At 60.2% G+C, this 23,742-nt stretch overlaps 1 protein-coding gene across 3 annotated transcripts; it reads left to right on the top strand.

The window, feature by feature from the left end:
* Positions 1-86: 86 nt before the first annotated feature.
* On the top strand, positions 87-18,035 carry LOC136314376 (twinfilin-2). Of its 3 annotated transcripts, none has more exons than XM_066245175.1 (9): positions 87-231; positions 4,180-4,257; positions 6,203-6,381; positions 6,763-6,858; positions 7,066-7,170; positions 7,293-7,418; positions 8,113-8,263; positions 8,544-8,665; positions 13,767-16,971. In XM_066245175.1, exons 1-9 carry the CDS (start codon positions 207-209, stop codon positions 16,860-16,862), a joined length of 3,978 nt encoding a protein of 1,325 aa, XP_066101272.1. In that variant the 5' UTR covers positions 87-206; the 3' UTR covers positions 16,863-16,971. The 3 variants fall into 3 exon arrangements, with proteins under 3 accessions (XP_066101272.1, XP_066101271.1, XP_066101270.1); XM_066245174.1 differs by lacking the exon at positions 13,767-16,971 and adding an exon at positions 9,047-9,623; XM_066245173.1 differs by lacking the exons at positions 87-231; positions 4,180-4,257; positions 6,203-6,381; ... (3 more) ...; positions 8,113-8,263; positions 8,544-8,665 and adding an exon at positions 12,168-12,242 and having other exon boundaries at positions 13,767-18,035.
* The last annotated feature ends 5,707 nt before the right edge of the window (positions 18,036-23,742 follow it).

Raw genomic sequence — 23,742 nt, forward strand, 5'->3', positions numbered from 1 at the left:
GCGCGGCCCCCAGTCCCCGCCTCCCCCTGGCCGCGCCCATGGGGGCGGGGCGCGCTGGGGGCGGGTCCTGCGACACCGCCCGGGAAGCTGCGCGAGCCTGGGCGGCCCCCGCCACATCCTCCTCCTCCTCCGGGTCCAAGCCAGCGGAGCCAAGCCAGGGCTGAGCCGAGGGCTCCGAGAGCGCGGGCGGAGCGGGGCACGGAGCCATGGCGCATCAGACGGGCATCCACGGTGAGGGCGGGTGGAGGGCGGGCCGGGGGCAGAGGGTCTCCACCCGCGGCTGCGCCCCTTCTCCGGCTCTCGGCTCCTGTCTCCTTCTCGGCACCAGCCTGGGGAAGCTTCCTGTTCTATTTTGCAGCCGCGGGTCGCCTGGGGTGGGCACATCTCGGGGAGTGGGGGCGCGGAGGAGGGGGACTTACTGTGCATAGTTGGGAGTGGGTGTACATCTACGGACAGGGCTGGAGCGGAAGTCTCTGTGTTCTGTGTGCCCATCCTGGGGTGGCTGTGCCTATGTGCCCATGTATGGCTTTTTGTTCCTTGCCGGGGGTGGGTGCCCCCGGATGCGCACATCTGGGGAAGTGTGCACGCATGTGCACTTGCCTTGGGTGCACAGACCTGTGTGTGCTCAGCCGGGGACACATGCACTCATGACTGACTGAATGGACACACTGACATAGAACCATCTATAGACATCTGTGTTTCGTGACTGCGCACACGTCTGTGGGTGTCTGTGTGTGTGCACAGTTTGGGTGCAGCTCTGCATTGTTGCCATGTATGCGTGTACCGGCTGTGTCTGTGCGTGGTTGTGTGGGTTTGTGTCTGTTGGAGGAGGAGGCCTGGCCCTTTGGCTCCTCCTGGGACCCTCACACACTCCTGCAAGTGGGGCTGGGCCCTCAGAGTGGGATGGAGAGAGTGGTGAGTCTAGCCTTGACCTTAGGTCTCCCTCCTACACACACCCCATTTTCCGCTCTGGTCTTGAGTCTACCCCAGCCAGAGTTGGATAGTTCCTGTACCAGGTTTGCAACACAGAAGAGGGTCCAAATATGGGGTGTGTAGGGGAGGGTTCTGGTCCTCGAGACTCTCAGCCAGCTCCTTTCAATCCCAAGCTTCTCCAAACCAGAACATCGCCCCCTTCCCCAAGGGCTTTGGTTTCTTCCTTAGACAGGTTGAGAGAGAAGGGGTGGCCAGGAACCAGATGCCCTGACCCTACCTGGGCCTCAGTGTCCCCCTCCACTGGCCCTGGAAGGCTGCCTGGCCTCTACAGAAGGTGGTTTGGCCATCAGCCACTCTTCCAGGATATCCCCACTGGGGGCCACCATCGACCAGCCTGACCACCTGGATCTGTTTGTGGTTGTGGCCACTTGGTGGCCAGACAGCCTTGAGAGGGTTTCCCTGGCCTGGACCCACAGGACCAGAGAAGGCAGGAGCCTGGGTTGGGGCCAGCATCACCCCAGGTGGGCTGGCCTTTCTCCAGGAGGAGCTGGAGCGCCTGCTTCATGACTCAGCCCCATGGGAGGAAACAGTCTCTCGCTATCTCTTTCTTCCCTTTTGTCTGGTCATTGCTGCGGCCTCCAGCTGGGAGGGGATCAGAAGTTAGGGTTCCTCCTCTGTGCTCCAGATGGACAGACAAGTCATGTGGTCTGGTCACTCACTTCCCAAACGGTGAGGCAGGCCTGCTGGGGCATCAGCGAGGGACTGGGCTATCCCAGCGCTCCTCCTGCCTGGGGAGGTGGGGAGAGAGCCTGCCCTGGACACTCAGGTGCCAGCCCTGTCCTGGCCATAGGTGTGAATCTACTGACCTCAGAGCAGGGCAGGGGAGGGGCCTGTAACCTGAGGCTCCCTGGGGGAGGGGGGGCAAGGCGGGGGGGGGGCATGAATCTTTGATGATGGAGGCTCAAGTGTCCCAGGTCTGGTCTCTGGATTATTGATGGTGCGGAGGAGGCATGGGGGTGGGGGTGGTTGTCTCTTCCTCTTCTGGGGTGTCACTGCCCTGTAATACTAGAAGGGGCGTGTCAGCCTCTCCTTTGGGAGAGTTTCTTGACTTTCCCTTCTCCCAGAGGTCTGAGCAGGGAGAAGGAGGCCGCCCGGCTGTCACTACAGAAATAAATAAATGTGTTCTTAGTGGAGGCCCCGTTACCAAGCGCTTTCTCCCATTGACCCCTCCCCCCAGCCCTCTGTGTTTGGCGACTAGGAACTCCACATCATAGATGAGCTGGAGGTTCAGTGAGGTCAGGGGTCACACACAGCTATGGGAAAGGTGGTACCCCAGAGGCCAGGTCTTAATCAGGGACCTGCTTAGGCTCTGCAGGTGGCTAGTTCCACCCTGGCCCAATGGGGCTGCACTGTGTCTCTATGCCAGGCTGCTGTGAGCACCAAGGACCTGTGAGCTCAGCTGGGACCCTGCCCACCCAGCAGCCCTGGAGGGTGGGACCCAGCCAGAGGTCTCAGGATCGGGGTCAGCCTACATGAGGGACATCTGAGGACATGACCAGAGTGTGTTTCCTAAAGCCCCCCCTTCCCTGCCCTGGAGCTGCAAGCCCTATAAATACTCTCTGACCTCAGCCCTCCAGCTGTGTTCCTACAGAATTCTCCTGACCCCTGGGAAGCCTCAAGGTCATGCTGGCTGGCCCTGTTTATGCAGAGACCAAGTCGGGCCAGCCCTTCCCCATTTACACCTTGATTTCTCCATCTGAACCACAGGAGTCTGTGACTTCCCATGGCTCCTCACCTCTGCACTTGAGTGTGCAGTCATTGGCTGTCCAGCTTTGTGGCCTGAGGGCCGAGGCTGGGTCTTTTTCGGAGAGTTCCTGAGAGTCGCTCTTCCTTCATGAAGCCTTCCTGATTGCTTGTAGTTGGGAGTTTGTCGCCCCTGGCATGGCTGTGTCTGTGTGTGCTTGTGCTTACGTGTTTCTTTGTATGCTTTGTACATCCTTTGCCTGCAAACATGTCTTCACCAGGCCGTGTGTGTGTGTGTGTGAACACCCTGACTATGGCTGGGTGTGTGTGCGTGTGTGAACACCCTGACTATGGCCAGGTGTGTGGGTGTGTGTGTGTGTGAACACCCTGACTATGGCCGTGTGTATGTGTGTGTGAACACCCTGACTATGGCCAGGTGTGTGGGTGTGTGTGTGTGTGAACACCCTGACTATGGCCGTGTGTGTGTGTGTGAACACCCAGACTATGGCCGTGTGTGTGTGTGTGTGTGTGTGTGTGAGAGAACACCCTGACTATGGCCGGGTATGTGTGTGTGTGTGTGTGTGAACACCCTGACTATAGCCGGGTGTGTGTATGTGTGTGTGTGTGTGAACACCCTGACTGTGGCCAGGTGTGTGTGTGTGTGTGTGTGAACACCCAGACTATGGCCGGGTATGTGTGTGTGTGTGTGTGAACACCCTGACTATGGCCAGGTGTGTGTGTGTGTGTGTGTGTGTGAACACCCTGACTATGGCCGGGTATGTGTGTGTGTGTGTGTGAACACCCTGACTAAGGCCGTGTGTGTGTGTGTGTGTGTGAACACCCTGACTATGGCCAGGTGTGTGTGTGTGTGTGTGTGTGTGAACACCCTGACTATGGCCGGGTGTGTGTGCGCATGTCTACATGTGTGTGTCTGTTTATGGTAGACCAGCTGAGTGTGCTCTCGTGGACGAGGGTGTTTGCGTTCATACTCCTCTGTCAAGTGCACATGTCGGTGTGTTACATTCACACATGCTGGGCCGAGTATGTACCTGTTTGTTGGCACATGGAACGTGCATGTGTGTGCACATGTACACATGTGTGAGTTAATGGGCATAGTGGCCACAGCACATGAGAGGCATCTGTTCATATGTTTCTGTCTGTGGTCATGACAGTACTGAGTGTAACCCAGTCTAGCTCGGCACGGGGCCTCCCCTGGCCGGCCTGGCCTGTCCCAGAACCCGCCCCATCCTCCAATGGGCTGTCCTATCCCGTCTGCCCTGTCACCAGAGCCACCCCAGCCACTCGCCTCCCACCTCTGCTGGCTAAATTTGGGAGCTTCTCTTCAGCGGGTGTCTCAGGTTCCCAGTCACATGGGGGGCTGTATTTAACCCGGCCCCCAGCTCGGCCGCCAGACCCCACAGAACGGAGGAGGCCCCGGACACGTCCCTGCCCACCCTGCTCCCTCCGCCCGCTCACCCCCCACCATGTTTCTGGTTCTTATAGCCACCAAGGAGCTGAAGGAGTTCTTTGCCAAGGCGCGGGCTGGCTCTGTCCGCCTCATCAAAGTCGTCATTGAGGACGGTGAGTGCCCCTAGGAACGCGGATGTGGGCTGGGTGCCGGACCCAGCTGCTTCTCTGCGAAGTCAGGGGACATTGGGCTTCAGCCCCCTCAGGACCTCAGTGTCCCCATGTGAGGACGGGAGGTGCCCTGGAAGAGAGCAGTGGAGGTGGCGTGATCATTACCCCTGTTAAACAGCAGGAAACTGAAGCTGGGGGAGTAGCAGGGAGGGCCTGGCCCTGGGGTCCTGTCCTGCCCCCCAAGGCTGTGTGGGGGTGGGCTGGGATGGATGGGGGGCAGGGAGGAAGTTAAGCCAGGCACTGCCCCATGTGGCTAGTGCCATTCAACTCTGTCTGTGGCCGGCTGGCTTAGGCTGGCGTGGGGAGTCCTCAGGAGAAGCCGTGGCCCTACCCTCGGGAAGGGCCTCCATAGTGCGGCCTCGGGTCCAGTTCTTGTTGAGAGCAAGATGGATGAATTCTGGGCTTGGCTGGGCCTTAGCCAAGCCTGTGGGGATGTGGGGCTTCTGCAGGGGGAGGACCAGGGGGTAAGGTCTGGGAGAGTGTGAGCTGAGGCCTGGAGCGGGGAGGGTTTGGGAGGCAGAAGATTACATTAGCCTTGGGCGGGGCTGGAGTAGAGGATTCCTCCCCCATTGCTCAGCACAGAGGGGCTAGCCCCAGAGATGAGGGGTACAGACCATGGGGCTGCGAGTGGGCTTCCATGGAGCCGGGCAGCAGTGGGCCTCAGGGGGCTCCCCAAGTGGGCCTGGTGCCAGGTGGCTTTTCCTACATTGAGTCGGCTCCCAGCAGGGTCTGCCCAGACCAGACGCCCTGGGAACTTAGAGCAGCAGGACTCTCTGGTGGGCTTTTAGCTGTCTCAGCTCTGAGGGACAGCTGGGGATGCCCAGGAGGACCCAGGCCCCCTGTCGGGAAGCTGCTGCCCATCTCCAGCTGAGCGTGGCCCAGCTCCTGGTTTCTCTAGAGAAGCTGTGAATTCCACGCCTTAGGTAAAACTTTCCAGTTTGGACATGTAGGCAACAAGTTAAACAACTTCGACAGTGCTGTTGGGGCCAACGCAGCCCGTGATGGCTGGGGTTCGACCCTGATCCCGTCTGAGTTGTGGGAGGGCAGGTGAGGAGGCTGCGGCTTCCAGAGGGGCAGCTGGGCTGCTGGGCTGGCATGTCGGGGCCCCTTGTCCCCATCAGCAGCACCTGGCGGTCTGGTGCCTGTGCCTGGACCCCTGGCCAGGGGGTGATGTCACCTTTCCCCAGTTCTTCCTCCCGCCTGGGCCTGTGCCTGCCAGGCTGCTGATTGGCACCCAGCTGAGGCTAATTGGTCCAGTGCCGCTGCTGTGCACCAGCCCTAGAGGTGGCAGGCCTGTCACCCCAGGCATTCGGCAGTGGCTGCTTCTGACTTGTTACTCTCGGGGAGGGGACTACAGCCGGTGGGTGGCAGCAGGGTCTCCATTTATACGGTGTTCGGTAGGTGCCCTGTTCTCCTTCCCACACACTTTTCTCCTGCAGGGCCGTGTGGTCTGTGGTTGTGAGCCCACCTCCCTGAGCACGTTTGTTCCGAGGGCTGTGTGTGTGTGTGTGTGTGTGTGTGGTGGGGGGGTTGTGCAAGAGCCCCAGGCTGAGGCCGGTGGGGCTGCACACGGAGCAGTGAGCGGGCGGGTGGGCATCCGGGAGGGGCTGCATTGGCGGCAGCTGTGACATGCGTCTGTGTGGCTGTCTGTGTCGGTCCATCCGTGGGCTTAGTCAGGTAGGCGTCCGGGAGGGGCTGCGGCACACGCCTGTGTGTCTGCGTGTGGCTGTCTGTGTCGGGCCATCTGTGGGCTCAGTCGGTGGCCGTCTCTAGCCGGCAGCTTCATCATTCATTCAGACTCCCTGATTGAGTCACACAGCCTCGTCCCTCAGAGGAGGGTGGGCGTGGGACAGGGATACACCTTGGCTCACCCGGCCTCTGCCCCCAGAGCAGCTCGTGCTGGGTGCGTCCCGGGAGCCGGCGGGCAGCTGGGACCAGGACTACGACAGGGCCGTGCTGCCGCTGCTGGACGCCCAGGAGCCCTGCTACTTGCTGTACCGCCTGGACTCGAAGAACGCCCAGGGCTTCGAGTGGCTGTTCCTCGCCTGGTCGCCTGATAGCTCCCCTGTGAGAACTAGGACCCCTGTCCAGTCCTAAGATGGGGGGGAGGGGAAACCTCTCGCTCAGAGGGGTCTGAGCGAGACAGCAAGGCCCTGCTGGGGAGTCCAGGGGAGGGCATCAGGTCCTGCTCCAGGCAGTCTGAGGGGACAGGCCCTGGGCCGTAGGCAACCCTCCTGGCTGCGTCAGCCTGGCTGTGGGAGGCAGAGGTATGGCTGGGCGAGGGCTCCCCCTGCTGGCAGCTGTCTCGTGCCTTTTCACTTTCTTACTTCTCCCTCCGTGGGGTGTGCGTGGGCACAGTGAGGTGACCGGCCCCCACCCAGGGGCACCTGCCGGCTAGAGAGACAGCCCTCCCTGGGGGGGTCTCACGGCTTGGCCCCTGCCATTCAGGTGCGGCTGAAGATGCTGTACGCAGCCACGCGGGCCACGGTGAAGAAGGAGTTTGGGGGCGGCCACGTCAAGGACGAGCTCTTCGGGACTGTGAAGGTAGTCTCCGGGCCAGGACCCTCCAGGCCAGGGCCACAGGCCCACAGAGGGTGGGATGTGATACCAGGTCACTGAGCAAGTGGGCGCCAGGCGTGGGGATGAGTGGGGAGGGCTGAGAGCGCCCAGAGGCTGCAGGCGTGGGTGCCCAGTGGGCTTCTGGCCGCCCGCCCTGAGGTGCCCATTCATGCCTCTGCGACCCCCGGCCAGGACGACCTCTCCTTCGCTGGGTACCAGAAGCACCTGTCGTCCTGTGCGGCGCCCGCCCCACTGACCTCAGCCGAGAGAGAGCTTCAGCAGATCCGTATCAACGAGGTGGGTGCGCCGGACGGGTGGGCCGAAGCCCCCACCCAGGGCCCTCCAGGTGCTGCCCGGGGGAGGGGGGTCTGTCTGGCTTGGGCAGGGAAGGACCTCGCTCACTGCTCACCGGCCTGCAGGTGAAGACGGAGATCAGCGTAGAGAGCAAGCACCAGACCCTGCAGGGCCTCGCCTTCCCCCTGCAGCCGGAGGCCCAGCGGGCGCTGCAGCAGCTCAAGCAGGGGACGGTCAACTACATCCAGCTGGTGGGTGCACTCCCTGCCTAGGCACACGTGGCGCTGTGCCCCCCACCTGCTCACACGCGTGTGTAAACCTGCACACACACACCCAGCCTGTGCACTGCAGCTCACCTGTGTGCTGGTGGGAACACCTCTCCACCCTCCCACCCACCATCCCCTACCTGTCCCTCCCTGTTTCCGTTGTGGGTGCACTCTGTCCCCTGTCCTGTCCCTGCTCAGGTTCAGGGACACCTGTCACATACTGTTCCTCATTCTGCCCTCCACACAGTGCGCACATACTCACCCTTACTGTCCCAGACTCCCTCTGCAGCCCCCTGACTACCGCTGTCCCCAGGCAGGGCCCTCTGGTCCAGCGGGCCCGGGTGCCCCCTCTCAAGCAGTATGGCTCCTCCTCTCCAAGACACATGCCCCCCAGAGGTCTTGACGTGTCTGAGGGTGGGGTGGCCCAGTGGAGCTGCCTCCTTGAGGTTGAGGCCCTTCCTACTGCCCTGTCCTTGGCCCTTGGTGGGACCTCCTCCAGCAGGGCTTTCAAAGGGGCAATTAGGGCTGGGACCTCCATGGCAAGTGACTGCCGGGGAGGGGTGTCCTGGCAGAGGGAGGTCCTGCCTGCCAGCGCCCCCACCACGGGAACCTTGTTTGGTGGGTGGGCCTGGGCACTGCCTCCCTCTTCCGGTGTTCTCACATCCCCGCCCCTCGGCAGAAGCTGGACCTGGAGCGGGAGACGATTGAGCTGGTGCACACGGAGCCCACGGACGTGGCCCAGCTGCCCTCTCGGGTGCCGCGAGACGCCGCCCGCTACCACTTCTTCCTGTACAAGCACACGCATGAGGGTGACCCGCTCGAGTCTGTGGGTGAGTGAGCGCAGCAGGGCCCCATGCTGGGCATGGCAGGAGCCTGCGCAGTGGGCCCGCCCCGCCTACTGCCCCCTCACCCCCCACCCCTCCCCACTTACTGTCCCTGCCCCTGTCCTGTCACCGCCCCCACCCCATCCCTTCCCAGCCTTGCAAACTGTTCCTACCCCCCCTCCACCGCCCCCTCCCCATCCCACTCACTGTCTCCGCCCCCTGTCCCGCCCCGCCCACTGTCCCCGCCCCACCCCACTCACTACCCCGCCCCCATCTCCACCTGCAGTGTTCATCTACTCCATGCCGGGGTACAAGTGCACCATCAAGGAGCGCATGCTCTACTCCAGCTGCAAGAGCCGCCTCCTTGACTCCGTGGAACAGGACTTCCAGCTGGAGGTCGCCAAGAAGGTGGGCGCCCATCCCGCAGGGCCCTGCCACCCAAGACTGGCAGAGCAGGGCTCACTGCTGCTCATCGGATGGAGGGGGAAACTGAGACCCCAGGGTTCCATGCATTGTTCAAGGCTGTCCCGCTGATTGGTGGCCTGGACAAGCCCTAGCCCTGGCACCCATGTCTCCTGCCCCCGGTCTAGAAGGCAGGGGTGACCAAAGCATGCAGGGCAGCAGGCCGCAGGCTCTGTGTTCCTGGAGGTGGCATTCCAGGTAGGGATCTGGGAGGAGACCACAGGCTGGGGTGTGAGAGATTGAGAGTGTGCCCCAGGAGTCGGGGTGACAAAGGTGGTGTGAGTGTGGGCCCGCAGCTGTAGAGTGACCCTGCCCTGCCCCACACAGATTGAGATCGGCGACGGGGCCGAGCTGACAGCTGAGTTCCTGTACGACGAGGTGCACCCCAAGCAGCATGCCTTCAAGCAGGCCTTCGCCAAGCCCAAGGGCCCCGGCGGAAAGCGGGGCCACAAGCGCCTCATCCGGGGCCCGGGCGAGAACGGGGACGACAGCTAGGAGGCGGGACTGAGCCTCCCTGGCCTGCGGACTGTGGGGCCGCCCACCTCACCACTCTCCGTCACCTCCCTCCTTCCCAGCCTGGGCAGGTCGCCTCTTGTGGGGCAGGAGGGCTGGTGACTGCTCACTGTTGCAGCTTCAGAGGGCCACTGGGCTGGCATTTGTGACCCTCCCCCCTTGCTCTCCCTGCCTCTCCTCTGTGTGTCCAGGCTGTCTGGGGACCCTGCTTGGCTGTCTCTAGGGCCTGGCATGAACCTGGCTCCCACAGGAACTGAGACTAGGGTCCTAGCACAGCCCAGAAGCCTTTGGCCACAAGGGGTGGGGTCAGTCAGGGCTGGGGCCGGGGGTCATTGCAGGACGAGATGGTTGAATGCTGTATTTTTTAAAGAATAAAATATTTTTAAATCAACATCTGAGCCTGGCCCCAAGGGACCGACCACCTCTGGTACTGGGCATTGGGAGGCCCTGTGCACACACCTGCCCCTTCCTGACTCAGAAGGTGTTGGGGAGGGTCTGTGCCTGTGTGTGCGAGGGCACAGCCTCAGACAGGTCCCCTGTTGACGGGAGCTCAGCCCTGGGGGCAGCCACCTCCGCCACTAGTTTCCTATGGCTGCTCTAAGTTCCCTAAACGGACTGGCTTTCAACAACACAAATGTATCCTCTTGCACTTCTGGTGAGTCTGGGATGAGTGTCACTGGGCTAAAGGCAAGGCGTTGGCAGGCTGGTTCCTGGAGGCCTCGGGGAAGAGTCCGTTTCCTCACTGTGCCCAGCGGCTAGCAGCCCTTTCCTCGGCCTGCAGAGCCTGCGGCCCAGGTCTTCTGATTCCGCTTCTCCTTCCTCTGCTCCTGGGCTCACAGCTTCCTCTGACTGCAGTCACTGCCCCTCCCTGGTGCGGCGGGGTACTCTCCCCTTTCAATCCCTGACGCCACCTGCGAAGTCCCTCTTATCGTGGAAAGGAACAAATTCACAGGTCTTTGGCCTGCCACACTGGGGGTGCTCTGCCCACTAGGTTTCCCAGCCTCTGTGGGGCTGAGGTGTGGCAGGTGTGTCTGGACATCTGAAATCTTGGGGTATCGAGTCCGTGTGTGTTTGTGTGCAGACTTCCCTTGTCAGCTCGCAGACCCTCTTGGGGACTGAGATATCTGCCCCCAAGGCACACGGGGTGACTGCTGGAGGGCGGGGAGCCCGGGTCTTTGGTCCCAGGGACTGAGCAGGATGTGTGCGGGGTCAGTGACTGGGGTTCAGATGCTGGCCAGGCATTGTTCTGTCTCCTGTGAGCACATGCTGGGCTAGGGTCGGGTCAGTGTCCCACCCCTGGGGTCTCTCTCAGGTCCTACTAAAGACCCCAGGATTGGAAGGGGGAGAGCTGGCCTCAGGGAAGTCCTGGCCCACCACAAACACTCGTCCTGGGGAGGGCAGAAAGACTGCCATCACCTCCACGCGGCCCGACCCCAGGCCTGTGAGCCGCTGGCTGCCCGGCAGCTTAGGGCCGGCCAGCGGGGACACCCACCAAGCCCACTGAGCCCCGCCTCCCCCGGCAGGACCCTTTGTGTCTGTCATTCTCTGCCGCTCAGAGACACTCTGCCTGCCCGGAGCTGGCGCTGGAGAGCCATGAATTCAATAGATAACTGAGCACTACTGCTCTGGTAAGACTTCAGATGTCCAGACACACCTGCCACACCTCAGGAGCTGAAGCCAGGGCAGCGCCCTCTGCTGGGCCCTGGGGATATAGACAGACCCTGGCCCTCAGGAAGCAGATACTCCAGCAGGGCAGTGACGCAGTCTACACTAGACCACGGGGTCAGGAGGATGTGCCAAGTTAGTAAAAACTGTTATGACAGAAACAGCCAGAAAGGGAGTGCAAGGGTGTGAGGCCTGGGTTGGGAGGTTTGCAGAAAAGTCAAGGAAGGCCTCATTGAGAGGGTGGCGGTTGAACAGAGACGTGAAGGAGTATCTAACCGGAGAGCTTCCAGGCAGAGGGAGCTGTATGTTCAAAGGCCCTGGGGTGGAAGAGAGCAACCCCAAGCTCCAGGAGGCCAGTGCAGCTGGAGACTGGTCAGGGAGATAATGGGAGGGCAGAGCCTATGGACCTTGTTGGCCACTGTGTGGACTGTGGCTTTGACTCTGGAAAGGGCCATGGAGGGAGAGGTCTGAGCAGAAGAGGGACCCAATATAAGTTAGGGACCCAATGTGAACAGACTGTGGGCATGAGAGCAGAAGCAGGCCAGCTGTGATGGTTGCGTTGGTCTAGGCAAGAGATAATGGTGGCTCAGACCAACTGGTGGACGTGCAGACGGTGGGCAACGGGCAGGTGCTGGGCAGACCTGAAAGGAGAGCCCGAGGGACTTGCAGAGGGGCTTGGAGTCATCCTGAGGCTGTGGGGTGAGGGGCATGGGAAGAGCCGACGGGGGAGGTCCCGGCTGGCCCAGCCGTGGGGTCTGTGCTCCGATGGGGCATCGGGGTATTGGGGCATTGGGGAGACCTGGCTCCTGGAGGAAGCAGCAGGCTGTGGCGCAGACAGGTGCACCCTGGCTGAGGCCAGTGCACGCCCTCCCTGGCTCTGCCAGCCCCTGAAGAACTCTGGGGACAGAGCCACCAGTCCAGGAAAGGGCAGGTGCAGGAAGGAGTCACCGGTCTGAGAGTGCTGCAGGGGGCGGGGGCGTGAGGGTGAAAGTGGGGCCCGGCGTGGACGTCAGCCTGCCCACTGAGGCCTGGCACTGCCTCTAAGTTCTTGGTGAGCTTAGAATGGTCTCTGGGCCTTGATGTCTCCCCAAATTCCCGGAGGACGGGGGACAAGGGGGGAGTAGTGAAAGAGGAAGGAGCCGAGGGGCTGTCCTATCTGCTGATTGACTATGCAAATGGCCTCTGACTCATTGCGTGCCCCCCATCCCAGCCATTAGCAGGGAGAGAGCTACGAGGTTGTGAGAGGTTGTGAAATTTTCACTTCCTCTGTTGTCTGAGCCGTCGCAGCGGGAAAGGACTGCGCTCTGAGCAAGACCCTCTGGAGAAGCCCCCACCCCTTGTCATGGTAGGACCGTAGGCTTCAGCCCCCCAGGGTTGGGGACAACTTGGGGAGCAGTGCAGAGAAAGGTGGGCTTGGTGGTTGCAGACCATACTGCAAGGGGCGGTCACCCACATGGCCCTGGGGACTCCCTGAACTCAGAAGACATCAGAGCAGAAGCCCTGATGTGAGCAGGAGGCCCCAACCCATCACGTGGATGAGGAGGCTGAGGCTCAGGGGGGCCCTGCGACTAAAGCAAGGCTGGGCTCCCAGTCTGGGCTCTCTTGGACCCTGTGCTGCCCAGCCCACCCTGCGACCCACTGGGTCCTGTGGGCCCATTCTGACCCACAGAAGGTCCAACGTTCTTAGGCAGAGGGGGAAAGAGCTGAGCAATGCCCAGTCTCACTGGGGTCCTGGGTGCTACCCAGCCTACAGGCCAGCAGGAGACCCTCCTTCCTGCCTGGGTCTCGGCCAGAGGGAGAGGTAGGGGTTGGGGAGCAGCTGGTAGAGGACAGAGGGGGAGAGGCGGGGAGGGGGGAGGGGGAGGGGGAGGGAGAGTGGGAGGGCCTGTGGACCACCTGCCTGGCTCTCTTGTCCAGCTGGGCTTTGGTTATGAGTGAAAGCTCTAGGTCAGGGGTCCCCAAACTACGGCTCACGGGCCGCATGCGGCCCCCACCGCACTTCTGGAAGGGGCGCACCTTTTTCATTGGTGGTCAGTGAGAGGAGCACTGTATGTGGCGGCGCTGCAAAGCGCGGCGTCACTCACGTACAGTACTACTTCCAGTGACACGGGACGCACGCTCTGGAAGCACGTCATATCACTTGTTACGGCTAGCAGTGACAAATATGGAACCGGACATTGACCATCTCATTAGCCAAAAGCAGGCCCATAGTTCCCATTGAAATATTGGTCAGTTTGTTGATTTAAATTTACTTGTTCTTTATTTTAAATATTGTATTTGTTCCCGCTTTGTTTTTTTTACTTTAAAATAAGATATGTGCAGTGTGCAGGGACTTGTTCATAGTTTTTTTTTTCTGTTTTTTTTTTTTAAAAATTTTTTTTCTTTATTAATTTTTAGAGAGGAGAGAGAGTGAGAGAGAGAGAGAGAAAGAGAGAGAGAGAAGAGGGAGGGAGGAGCAGGAAGCATCAACTCCCATATGTGCCTTGACCAGGCAAGCCCAGGGTTTTGAACTGGCAACCTCAGCATTCCAGGTCGATGCTTTATCCACTGCGCCACCACAGGTCAGGCCATAGTTTTTTTTATAGTCTGGCCCTCCAACGGTCTGAGGGACAGTGAACTAGCCCCTGTGTAAAAAGTTTGGGGACCCCTGCTCTAGATCATGAGTCTGGGTTCCAGGTTTCAGAAGCAGTTCTGAATCAAGGCTGGATCTGAGACTCAGATCCAGGTTCCCCACGAGCCCTGGAGGTGGGGTGGGGGCTGGGCAGAGAGAGGCAGGAACCTCCTGGGGAGGGCCGGGAAGGGGACGCCATGACGTGGGCATGGGGGGAGGTGGAGCTGGGGCTCCATGCTCACGACCCCCACTCCGCAGGGCCCCGGCTGTGGCGCCCAGCTCCCTCTGTCTCTCCTGGTTCAGGCCGCAGTGCTGGCTGTGGCCCTGGCCGAGGGCGCCTTGCCTGCCTTCCTGCCCTGTGAGTTAAACGCCCCTGGCCAAGTCAACTGCGAATGGCTGTTCCTGACATCTGTGCCCGTCTTCCCGGCATCCGCGCCCCTTGGCAACGTCACCAGCCTTTCCTTGCGCTGCAACCGCATCCGCCACCTGCACCTCCGCGACTTTGAACAGCTGTCCAGCCTGCGGCAGCTTGACCTCAAGTGGAACTGCCCGCCAAGCAGCCTCAGCATCATGCAGTGGAGCTGCCACATGACCATCGAGCACGGCACCTTCCTGGCCATGCCCATCCTGGAGGTGCTGAACCTTAGCTACAACAACATCACCACCATGCCTGCCCTGCCCAGCACCCTCACACACCTGATCCTGAGCCGCACCAACATCCTGGCTATCGGGCCCACCACCTTTGCGGGCCTGCATGCCCTGAGCCACCTGTACATGGACGGCAACTGCTACTACAAGAACCCCTGCGGCCGGGCTGTGCAGGTGGCCCCGGGCGCCCTCCTCGGCCTGGGCAACCTCACCTACCTGTCGCTCAAGTACAACAACCTCACGGTGGTGCCCCGCCGCCTGCCCCCCAGCCTGCAGAGCCTGCTGCTGTCCTACAACCGCATTGTCTCCCTGGGGCCCGACGACCTGGCCAACCTCACTGCCCTGCGTGTCCTGGACGTGGGCGGGAACTGCCGCCGATGTGACCATGCCCGCAACCCATGCGTGGAGTGCCCCAAGGGCTTCCCCAACCTGCACCCTGACACCTTCAGCCACCTGAGTCACCTGGAAGGCCTGGTGCTGAGTGACAGTTCTCTCTACAACCTGAGCACCAGTTGGTTCCGCGGCCTGGGCAACCTCTCCGTGCTGGACCTGAGTGAGAACTTCCTGTATGAATGCATCACCCACACCAGGGCTTTCCAGGGCCTGAGGAAGCTGCGTAAACTCAACCTGTCCTTCAACTACCACAAGGGGGTGTCCTATGCCCACCTGCGGCTGTCGCCCTCCTTTGGGAGCCTGCTGTCCTTGCGGCAGCTGGACATGACCGGCATCTTCTTCCGCTCGCTCGACAAGGACACGCTCAGGCCGCTGACCCACCTGCCGGAACTGCAGAACCTGACTCTCCAGATGAACTTCATCAACAAGGCCGAGCTCAGCCTCTTCCGGGAGTTTCCCAGCCTGCGCCACGTGGACCTGTCCAACAACCGCATCAGCGGGGCCTCGGGGCCTCCGATGGCCTCCACGGCGGGGGCAGACGCTGGGGAGGAGGTCTGGCAGCCGCCCGGGCGCCTCGCTCCGAGGCCCCAGGATGCCCCCAGCTCTGGGGACTTCAAGTTAAGCTGCGAGAACTTCAGCTTCTCCTTGGACTTGTCCCGGAACAACCTGATGACAGTGCAGTCAAAGATGTTCACCGGGCTGTCGCGCCTCCAGTGCCTGCAGTTGAGCCACAACAGCATCTCCCAGGCGGTCAACGGCTCCCAGTTCGTGCCGCTGACCAGCCTGCAGGTGCTGGACCTGTCCTACAACAAGCTGGACTTGTACCACGGGAGCTCGTTCACGGAGCTGCCGCGGCTGCGGGCCCTGGACCTCAGCTACAACAGCCAGCCCTTCAGCATGCAGGGCGTGGGCCACAACCTCAGCTTCGTGGCCCAGCTGCCCGCCCTGCGCGTCCTCAGCCTGGCGCACAACGGCATCCACAGCCGCGTGTCCCCGGAGCTCTGCAGCGCCTCGCTGCAGGCCCTGGACTTCAGTGGCAATGTCCTGAACCTCATGTGGAAGGAGGGAGACATGTACCTCCACTTCTTCCGCGGCCTGAGACAGCTGACGAAGCTGGACCTGTCCCAGAATCACCTGCACGCCGTCCTGCCACACATCTTGGACAACTTCCCCAAGAGCTTGCGGGTGCTGCGTCTCCGTGACAATTATCTGGCCTTCTTTAACTGGAGCAGCCTGACCCTCCTGCCCAAGCTGGAAGAATTGGACCTGGCTGGGAACCAGCTGAAGGCCCTGACCAACGGCAGCCTCCCTGCCGGCACCAGGCTCCAGAGGCTGGACTTCAGCCGCAACATCATCAGCTTCGTCGCCCGGGGTTTCTTTGCTCCGGCCATGAGGCTACGAGAGCTCAACCTCAGTGCCAACGCCCTGAAGACGGTGGAGCCCTCTTGGTTTGGCTCCCTAGTGGCCAACCTGAGCGTCCTGGACGTGAGCGCTAACCCTCTGCACTGTGCCTGTGGGGCGAGCTTTGTGGACTTCCTGCTGGAGGTGCAGGCGGCCGTGCCGGGGCTGTCCAGCCGAGTCAAGTGCGGCAGCCCGGGCCAGCTGCAGGGCCGCAGCATCTTTGCGCAGGACCTGCGTCTGTGTCTGGACGAGGCGCTGTCCTGGGGCTGCTTTGGCCTGTCACTGCTGGCGGTGGCCCTGGGCCTGGCCGTGCCCCTGCTGCAGCAGCTGTGCGGCTGGGACCTCTGGTACTGCTTCCACCTGGGCCTGGCCTGGCTGCCCCGGCCGGGGCGCCGGCGGGGTGCGGACGCCCCGTCCTATGACGCCTTCGTGGTCTTCGACAAGTCTCAGGGCGCCGTGGCCGACTGGGTGTACAACGAGCTGCGTGTGCGGCTGGAGGAGCGCCGCGGGCGCCGGGCGCTCCGCCTGTGTCTGGAGGAGCGGGACTGGCTCCCGGGCAAGACGCTCTTCGAGAACCTGTGGACTTCCGTCTACAGCAGCCGCAAGACGCTGTTCGTGCTGGCGCGCACGGACCGGGTCAGCGGCTTCCTGCGAGCCAGCTTCCTGCTCGCGCAACAGCGCCTGCTGGAGGACCGCAAGGATGTGGTGGTGCTGGTGATCCTGAGCCCCGACGCCCGGCGCTCCCGCTACGTGCGGCTCCGCCAGCGCCTGTGCCGCCGCAGCGTCCTCCACTGGCCCCACCAGCCCAGAGGCCAGGGCAGCTTCTGGGCCCAGCTGGGCGTGGCCCTGACCAGGGACAACCACCACTTCTATAACCGGAACTTCTGTCGGGGCCCCACCACGGCCGAGTAGCCCGGCGGAACCATCCCTTCGGCCTGGGATGCTCCGACCTGTCTCCCTCTGCAGAGACCCCGCCCGGCCCTCCCACCCCACCCCTGGCATACAGCAGGCACTCAATAAATGCTACCCCCAAGGTCAGGTGTGAGTGGGAGGAAAGACGGGAGCATTCTCCAGGCTTCTGAAAATAAAGAGGGACGAGAGGCATTTGGGGGTCTGCCGGGGTGGGGAGTGGGGGTGGAGCTGCCCAGGGCAGTTGTGTTCTCAGCAGGGTCTGCGGATGGGCCATGGAATGGGTTGTTGGTCTTCCCAGAGAGCTGTCCGGGGGTCCTGTCCTTCCAGCCCCTCCCTCACACCCCGCCCTGCGTGTCCCAGGCTGCCTTCTGTCGTTTATCAGTCTGAGGGGCTGTCTCCCTCGCCTGCTAGACAGAAAATGTCTTCAGGGCGGAGAAGCTGCAGGCTGCTTCGTTTCTGGCCCCCAGCACTGTCCTGAGAGGCTGCGGCCCCGCCCAAGTGCAGGGGTAAAGCTTTGTGGTGAGTTCAGAGTGGTGACTGCTCCCCTCTGGTGGCCGTGCCTGTGCTGTGCCCCGTGGGCGTCTCAGGTTGGAGAGAGGAAGGAAGGCCTGTGGGGATATCCCTGCAGCAGGGAGCAGGGAGCCAATGAAGATTCTAGAGTGAGCTCGCAATCCATCCCTTTCTGCTTCACCTCGAGGACATGCTGGGTCTCTGTTCTGACATCAAAGGGACACCTAGGTGAGCCTCTACCCGGTGACAAAACCCGAATCCCCTGCCCTGACTCTACCTACCCTCTCACAACTGGAGAGATGCAGCTAGATGGGACCAGGATAGAGTATTTGTGTGTTTTTGAATTTTGGGACACTGCTGGAGGTCCCGACAGCCAGTGTTTAACAGCAGACTGTTTAGGGTCTCACCGGACCAGGCAGTGGCGCAGCGGATAGAGCGTTGGAATGGGAGGTGGAGGACCCAGGTTCGAAACCCCAGGTCGCCGGCTTGAGCGTGGGCTCACCAGTTTGAGTGCAGGGTCGCTGGCTTGAGCGTGGGATCATTGACATGACCCCATGGTCTCTGGCTTGAGCCCAAGGTCTCTAGTTTGAGCAAGGGGGTCACTTGCTTTGCTGTAACCTCCCGGTCAAGGCACGTATAAGAAAGCAATCCATGAACAACTAAGATGCCACAATGAAGAATTGATGCTTCTTGGCCCTGGCCGGTTGGCTCAGCGGTAGAGCGTCGGCCTAGCGTGCGGAGGACCCGGGTTCGATTCCCGGCCAGGGCACACAGGAGAAGCACCCATTTGCTTCTCCACCCCTCCGCCGCGCCTTCCTCTCTGTCTCTCTCTTCCCCTCCTGCAGCCAAGGCTCCATTGGAGCAAAGATGGCCCCGGGCGCTGGGGATGGCTCTGTGGCCGCTGCCTCAGGCGCTAGAGTGGCTCTGGTTGCAACATGGCGACGCCCCGGAGGGGCAGAGCACTGCCCCCTGGTGGGCAGAGCATCGCCCCTGGTGGGCGTGCCGGGTGGATCCCGGTCGGGCGCATGCGGGAGTCTGTCTGACTGTCTCTCCCTGTTTCCAGCTTCAGAAAAATGAAAAAAAAAAAAAAAAAGAAGAATTGATGCTTCTCATCTCTCCCTCTTCCTGTCTGTCTATCCCTCTCTCTGACTGTGTCCCCAAAAAATAAATAATAAAGGCAGCCTGTATTCCACAAGCATGTGGGAAGGCATGGGTCATGTCAGGCCCGCAGCCATTTTGGTGCTCTGCCCTGGGTCAGCAGCCTTGCCACCCCCACAACTAGCCCTGCCCTGGTGGAGTGGAAGAGACACATCCCACCCACCTGATGGGGAGCTGGGGCCTGGGCAGAGGATTGGAACCAGCTTGACTGGCCCAGGCCAGTTTGGGGTCCGTTCATCTGCTCAGGGCCCTTGGGGTAGAAGGTTGGAGCTCAACATTTGCTAATCTTAAATAGACTATTTTTTAAAAAATTGATTGAGTTTTAGAAAGACCGAGAGGAGAAGGAAGCATTCACGTGTTGTTCCACTTAGTTGTACATCCATCAGCCATTTACCGTATGTGTCCTGACCCAGGATCAAACTGGCAACCTTGGTTTTTCGGGACGATGCTCTAACCAACTGAGCTCGCTGGCCAGGACCAGCGTTTGCTAAGCTTGCAGCCTGACTGTGGGCAGCCCTGAGGTGGGGGGGGGGGCGAGTCTGCCCACATAGCTGGGAACGAAGTGTAGGCCATTTTCCTCATTCTGACTTGGACACAGGGGCATCGGCAGTCCTGTTACCTGCTTGCTTGAAGGAAGACAGAAGGAGGGTCTCTGACCCACCCACCAGAAGCCCCACATGGGCTCTGTCCTATCCTGAGAGGGCCCGCCTGGCTCCTGAAGGAGCAGACTGGAGGCATGGGTTGGCCCCGCGCACTTCCTTGGCCTGTGTTTGGGAGAAAAAAGAACAAGGACTGTTTTGCCCCAGGCTGGAGTCCAGGGAAAATCCCTGTTGAACAGCTAGCTCTAAGAGACTTCTGGCCACTTCCATGTTCAGAAGCAGGAATAAGGGCCCTGCATGTGGGAAGCACAATTTGCCTGTCTCTCAGAACAGCTGAGTCTGCCCTCAGGGTTCCCAGAAAGAACCTCCCCAGACCCTCACCCCACTCATGCTCAGAGTCCAGGTTCTCTGGGGGCTGCGGATTCAGAGGAACATTTTGAGAATAAAGATGGGGGCTGTAGTAGGACTGCTGGAGGCTCCTGTGTACTGGATGAGCAGGGCCAGAGCTCCCCTCTCCCAGGTCCTCCAGGAGGAGAGAGGAGGGGATCTGGGCTTGGGGAACCAGGGCATGGGCAAGCATGGTGCTCACGGTTGGCCCCAGGCCCTCTCCACACTGCCAACCAGCTCAACCACTAACCTTGCCGGCAAGACCGGTAGAGACGGACTCGGATTACCTGGGTTAATTACCAGCTCTGCCATTTGGTTTACCTTGTGCAGGTGAACTCCCACTTGGGGCCTCCGTTTGCTCATCTCGAAATGGGGCTGGCCACAGCTGTTACAAGGAGTCACAGTGACGTGTGTGAAGGTCTGATAAACCTAGCAGGTCCTCCTTGATTGTCACTATTAGGTAAGGGGCTCACGTTGAGGACGACTAGCTGATGTGGATTTGCTATTTTATTTCTCCACCCAGAGATTGATTCTCCTGAGCCAGGGACCCTGTTCAGAGCACTGAACAGGGATCAGAGACAGACACGGCTGGCTCAAGAGGCACAAGAAGCTGGAAGCAGGACCAGGCACCTGTTGATGCTGCTGTTGCCTTCTCCTCTTTGCTATTGAGGAGCAGTGGGCCTGGGTGTGAGGCTTAGGAAAACCTGAGAGGCAAAGCTACCTGCTGAGAATTGAAATTGCACCTTACCCTTTCCTCTCTAGGACACTCTATTTAATGCCCTAGGCTTCTCAACATTCTTGGAAAAACTTGCGTGACATCCTACATTTTCACATATGAGTTCTTATTAGAAGCCAAGTTTCTCATTTTCAAGCAGTTCACAAATCCCACCTGTTGGGCAAACAAATTTTTTTTTTAAGTTTGCTCGCTTGTATTGGGGCAGCACCATGTGTGTTGGGGCAGTGCCATGTATGCAGAGTCTATGGAAGGCTCGGGTGCTTGCCCTCAGGGCGGCAGATTGCAAATTGAGGACTGCCTTCCTGCTTGGGAGGGGTGATTGTTTGCTGAAGAAGGGATTTTTCCCCCCCTAGCCTGTTTTGCTGGAGAGAAGAGAGAGAGAGAGAGAGAGAGAGAGAGAGAGAGGAGAGAGGGGCTCAGTTGTAGAACTGGAGACCGAATCAGGGTTTGGGAGCCCTGATTTCCGCCTGGCCTGTTAAGCTGATGCTTGGCCTTCCTGTTTGCTCTTCCACCATTACAAGACTTTAGCAAATGGAATAGCCCACCATCCTTCAGCTCCACTGTTCCTTTACCATCTGCCCCAATCCAGTGTTAACCAGCATGGCCATGGCGATGGCCACTGGCCCTACACTGCTACTCACTACCTGCAGGCCATCTGTTATCACCCATTGTAGCCCCAAGCAGCAAAGAGGAAAATCAAGCTAACAACCTTGGGACACCCCCCTCCACCCTCTGGCTCTGAGTCTCATGACGAGGGAAAGTGGGTCTTGCTAAGCCTTCAGAGAAGCAGGGGCCCAGGCGAGAGGACACGTCCCACTGGAAGGAAAAGAGAGAGCCCCAGGGAGTTTCCAAGCATGGGACCTTACTGGACACTGGAAACTGGAGCTTCCATGAGGAAACAGAGCTGGGAACGCGGGTGAGGCGTGGCTCTGAGCAGAAAGAGATGTGCAGGGACTTCCATTATGCTGCTGGCCCATCTGGTGGGCACTGGACGCAGGGCAGGGCTGATGGGGTGCACCCGCCCACTCCCTGCCCCTCAGGCAGCGGCACCAGTGCAGCCCTGTCCAGACAGGACGGAGCACAGTAGCCTGTTTGGCCCGTTTTAGAGCTAAGAGCGGAGAGGCAGGTCCGAGAGGTTCTCCTCCTTCAGCTGCTCGGGGTTTGTTTCTCCAGTTTGCCTGCTCCTGCTGGTAAAGCAGGCTTGGACGCTATCACGGCTTCCTGCTCTGGGCTCAAAGTTGGTGTCTCCCCCTCCTCCCCCCAATATATATGTTGAAGCCGTTACCCCAACGCGATGGCATTTGGAGGTGAGGCCTTCGGAAGGTAGATTTAGATCAGGCCATAAAGCAAGACCTTGGCGAGGCCAGAAGAAAAGACTCTCCCTCCCTGGGCATGTGCCGAGGAAAGGCCGCGAGAACTGAGCGCACCACGAGAACTGAGTGCACCACGAGAACTGAACCCACCGCGAGAACGAACCCACCGCGAGAACTGAACCCACCGTGACAAGGCAGCCGTCCATACGGCGGGGGAGGGCGCTCTCGCCGGGAGCCGCCCGGCCCCTGGGTGTTGCTTGGACTTCCCAGCCTCCGGAACCGTGAGAAGTCAATGTCTGTTGGTGCGTCTGTGGTGTTCCGTTAACATGGCCCGGGCCGAGAAGGTCGCTGTCTCTTCGGTCAGTGCTTACTGCGCGTCGGGTACGGCGCTGGCCACCCCGCTGGCCACTGGGGCAGCGGAAGTGAGGAGGAGGGCAGGACAGACGGACGCAAGGAGTCACTGTGGTGGTGCCCCCTGCTTCGAAGGGCGGCGTGGATGGGGGAGGTCAGGGGGTGGTGAGAACCCCAGAAGGGCAGCCTCGGCCCGGGGCCTCGGGTCAGGCTCCGCGGGGCCCCATCCGGTGTGAAGAGGGGCAGCCTCACTGTGGCCCAGGGTAGCAGAACCCAGGCGGAGGAACACCGGCTACCAGCCAGGCCTGGGAGCCAGAGAGGCCCCCTGGGGGTTTGAGGCTCAGGTGTGCACGCCCGCCGGAAAGGAAGAGATAGGGGGTCCCCACCCAGAGACGGTCATTTAACATGAGTGCGTTTGGGATACCCAGGATTGTTTTCTGTAGGGGAGGGATGGGATGGGATTTACTTTTTTTTTTTTTAATTCAGTGAGAAGCAGGGAGGCAGAGAGACAGACTCCTGCGTGGGCCCGACCAGGACCCAACCCGGCATGCCCATTAGGGGGCGTTGCTCCATTGCTCAGTAACTGGGCTCTTCTTAGCACCTGAGATGGAGGTCATGGAGCCATCCTCAGCACCTGGGGCCAGCTCACTCCAATCGAGCCATGGCTGCAGGAGGGGAGAAGAGAGAGAACTGAGAGGAGGACGGGTGAAGCAGATGGGCACTTCTCCCCTCCTGTGTGCCCTGACTGGGAATCGAACCTGGGACATACACATGCCGGGCCAACACTCCACCACTGAGACAACCCCCTGGGCAGAATTACATTTTTATAATGTTCTCATGCTGCCGTGTGTGGTTGAGGCTGGGACAGACACCAGGATGATGGCAGTATGAGTGAAGGCAGCCGTACAGGTGATGGGAAGTGGCCTGGCCTGAGATCTCTCTGAGAGGTGGAACTTTCAGGGCTGGCGGACAGTCTCCTGTGAGAGACCAGCCGCTGATGTCCACTCAAGAGAGATGAGTGTGTGATAATGAGATTGAGGGGCAGCAGACCCAGGGGCCCTCTGGACCCATGTGGTTTGTGGTGTGGGACAGCGCTCAGTACTGTACAGTTGGACTGAAAACCTCCTATGGCCAGGGAGACCACGTGCAGGAGGGAAGGGGGAGGTGCCCTTAGAGGAGGAAAATAATCAGGAATTGTGGCCTGGAGCGTGTGGAGAAAGCTGTAAAAAGGCCAAGGACAGCCATCTCAAACACCACCAAGAGAACCCATGGCAGGCAAACAGAGCTGGCTGGCCAGCACAATGGCAGGAAAAGAGCATTTCCATAGGGGACAGGGACTGGACCACGTGGGGATGACCAGAAGAGGGACAGCAGCAGCTAGAAGGGGGCTGAGGGAGAGCTTGGGCTGTTTTCTTTTTAAACTGATCGGTGTAGCCTGACCAGGCGGTGGTACAGTGGATAGAGCGTCGGACTGGGATGCTGATGACCCAGGTTCGAGACCCTGAGGTTACCAGCTTGAGCACAGCTCATCTGGTTTGAGCAAAAGCCCACCAGCTTGGACCCAAGGTCGCTAACTTGAGCAAGGGGTTATTCGGTCTGCTGTAGCCCCACAGTCAAGGCACATATGAGAAAGCAATTAATGAACAACTAAGGTGTCGCAACGAAAAACTAATGATTGATGCTTCTCATCTCTGTTCCTGTCTGTCTGTCCCTGTCTATCCCTTTCTCTGACTCTGTAAAAAATAAATAAACTGATTGGTGTAACATAAATTTCAAGTGTACAACTTTATAGTACACTCCACTGTGTGCTCAGCACTTGAAATTGG

The sequence above is a fragment of the Saccopteryx bilineata genome, chromosome 10 (assembly GCF_036850765.1).
Source record: "Saccopteryx bilineata isolate mSacBil1 chromosome 10, mSacBil1_pri_phased_curated, whole genome shotgun sequence".
Classification (NCBI taxonomy): Eukaryota; Metazoa; Chordata; class Mammalia; order Chiroptera; family Emballonuridae; genus Saccopteryx; species Saccopteryx bilineata.

Excerpts from the sequence above, each read along its gene's own strand:
- LOC136314376 (XM_066245175.1), top strand. The coding sequence starts at position 207 with ATGGCGCATCAGACGGGCATCCACG. Across the intron at positions 232-4,179 it reads GCATCAGACGGGCATCCACG|CCACCAAGGAGCTGAAGGAG; the intron begins GTGAGGGCGGGT and ends TGGTTCTTATAG. Across the intron at positions 8,264-8,543 it reads TGACCCGCTCGAGTCTGTGG|TGTTCATCTACTCCATGCCG; the intron begins GTGAGTGAGCGC and ends CTCCACCTGCAG.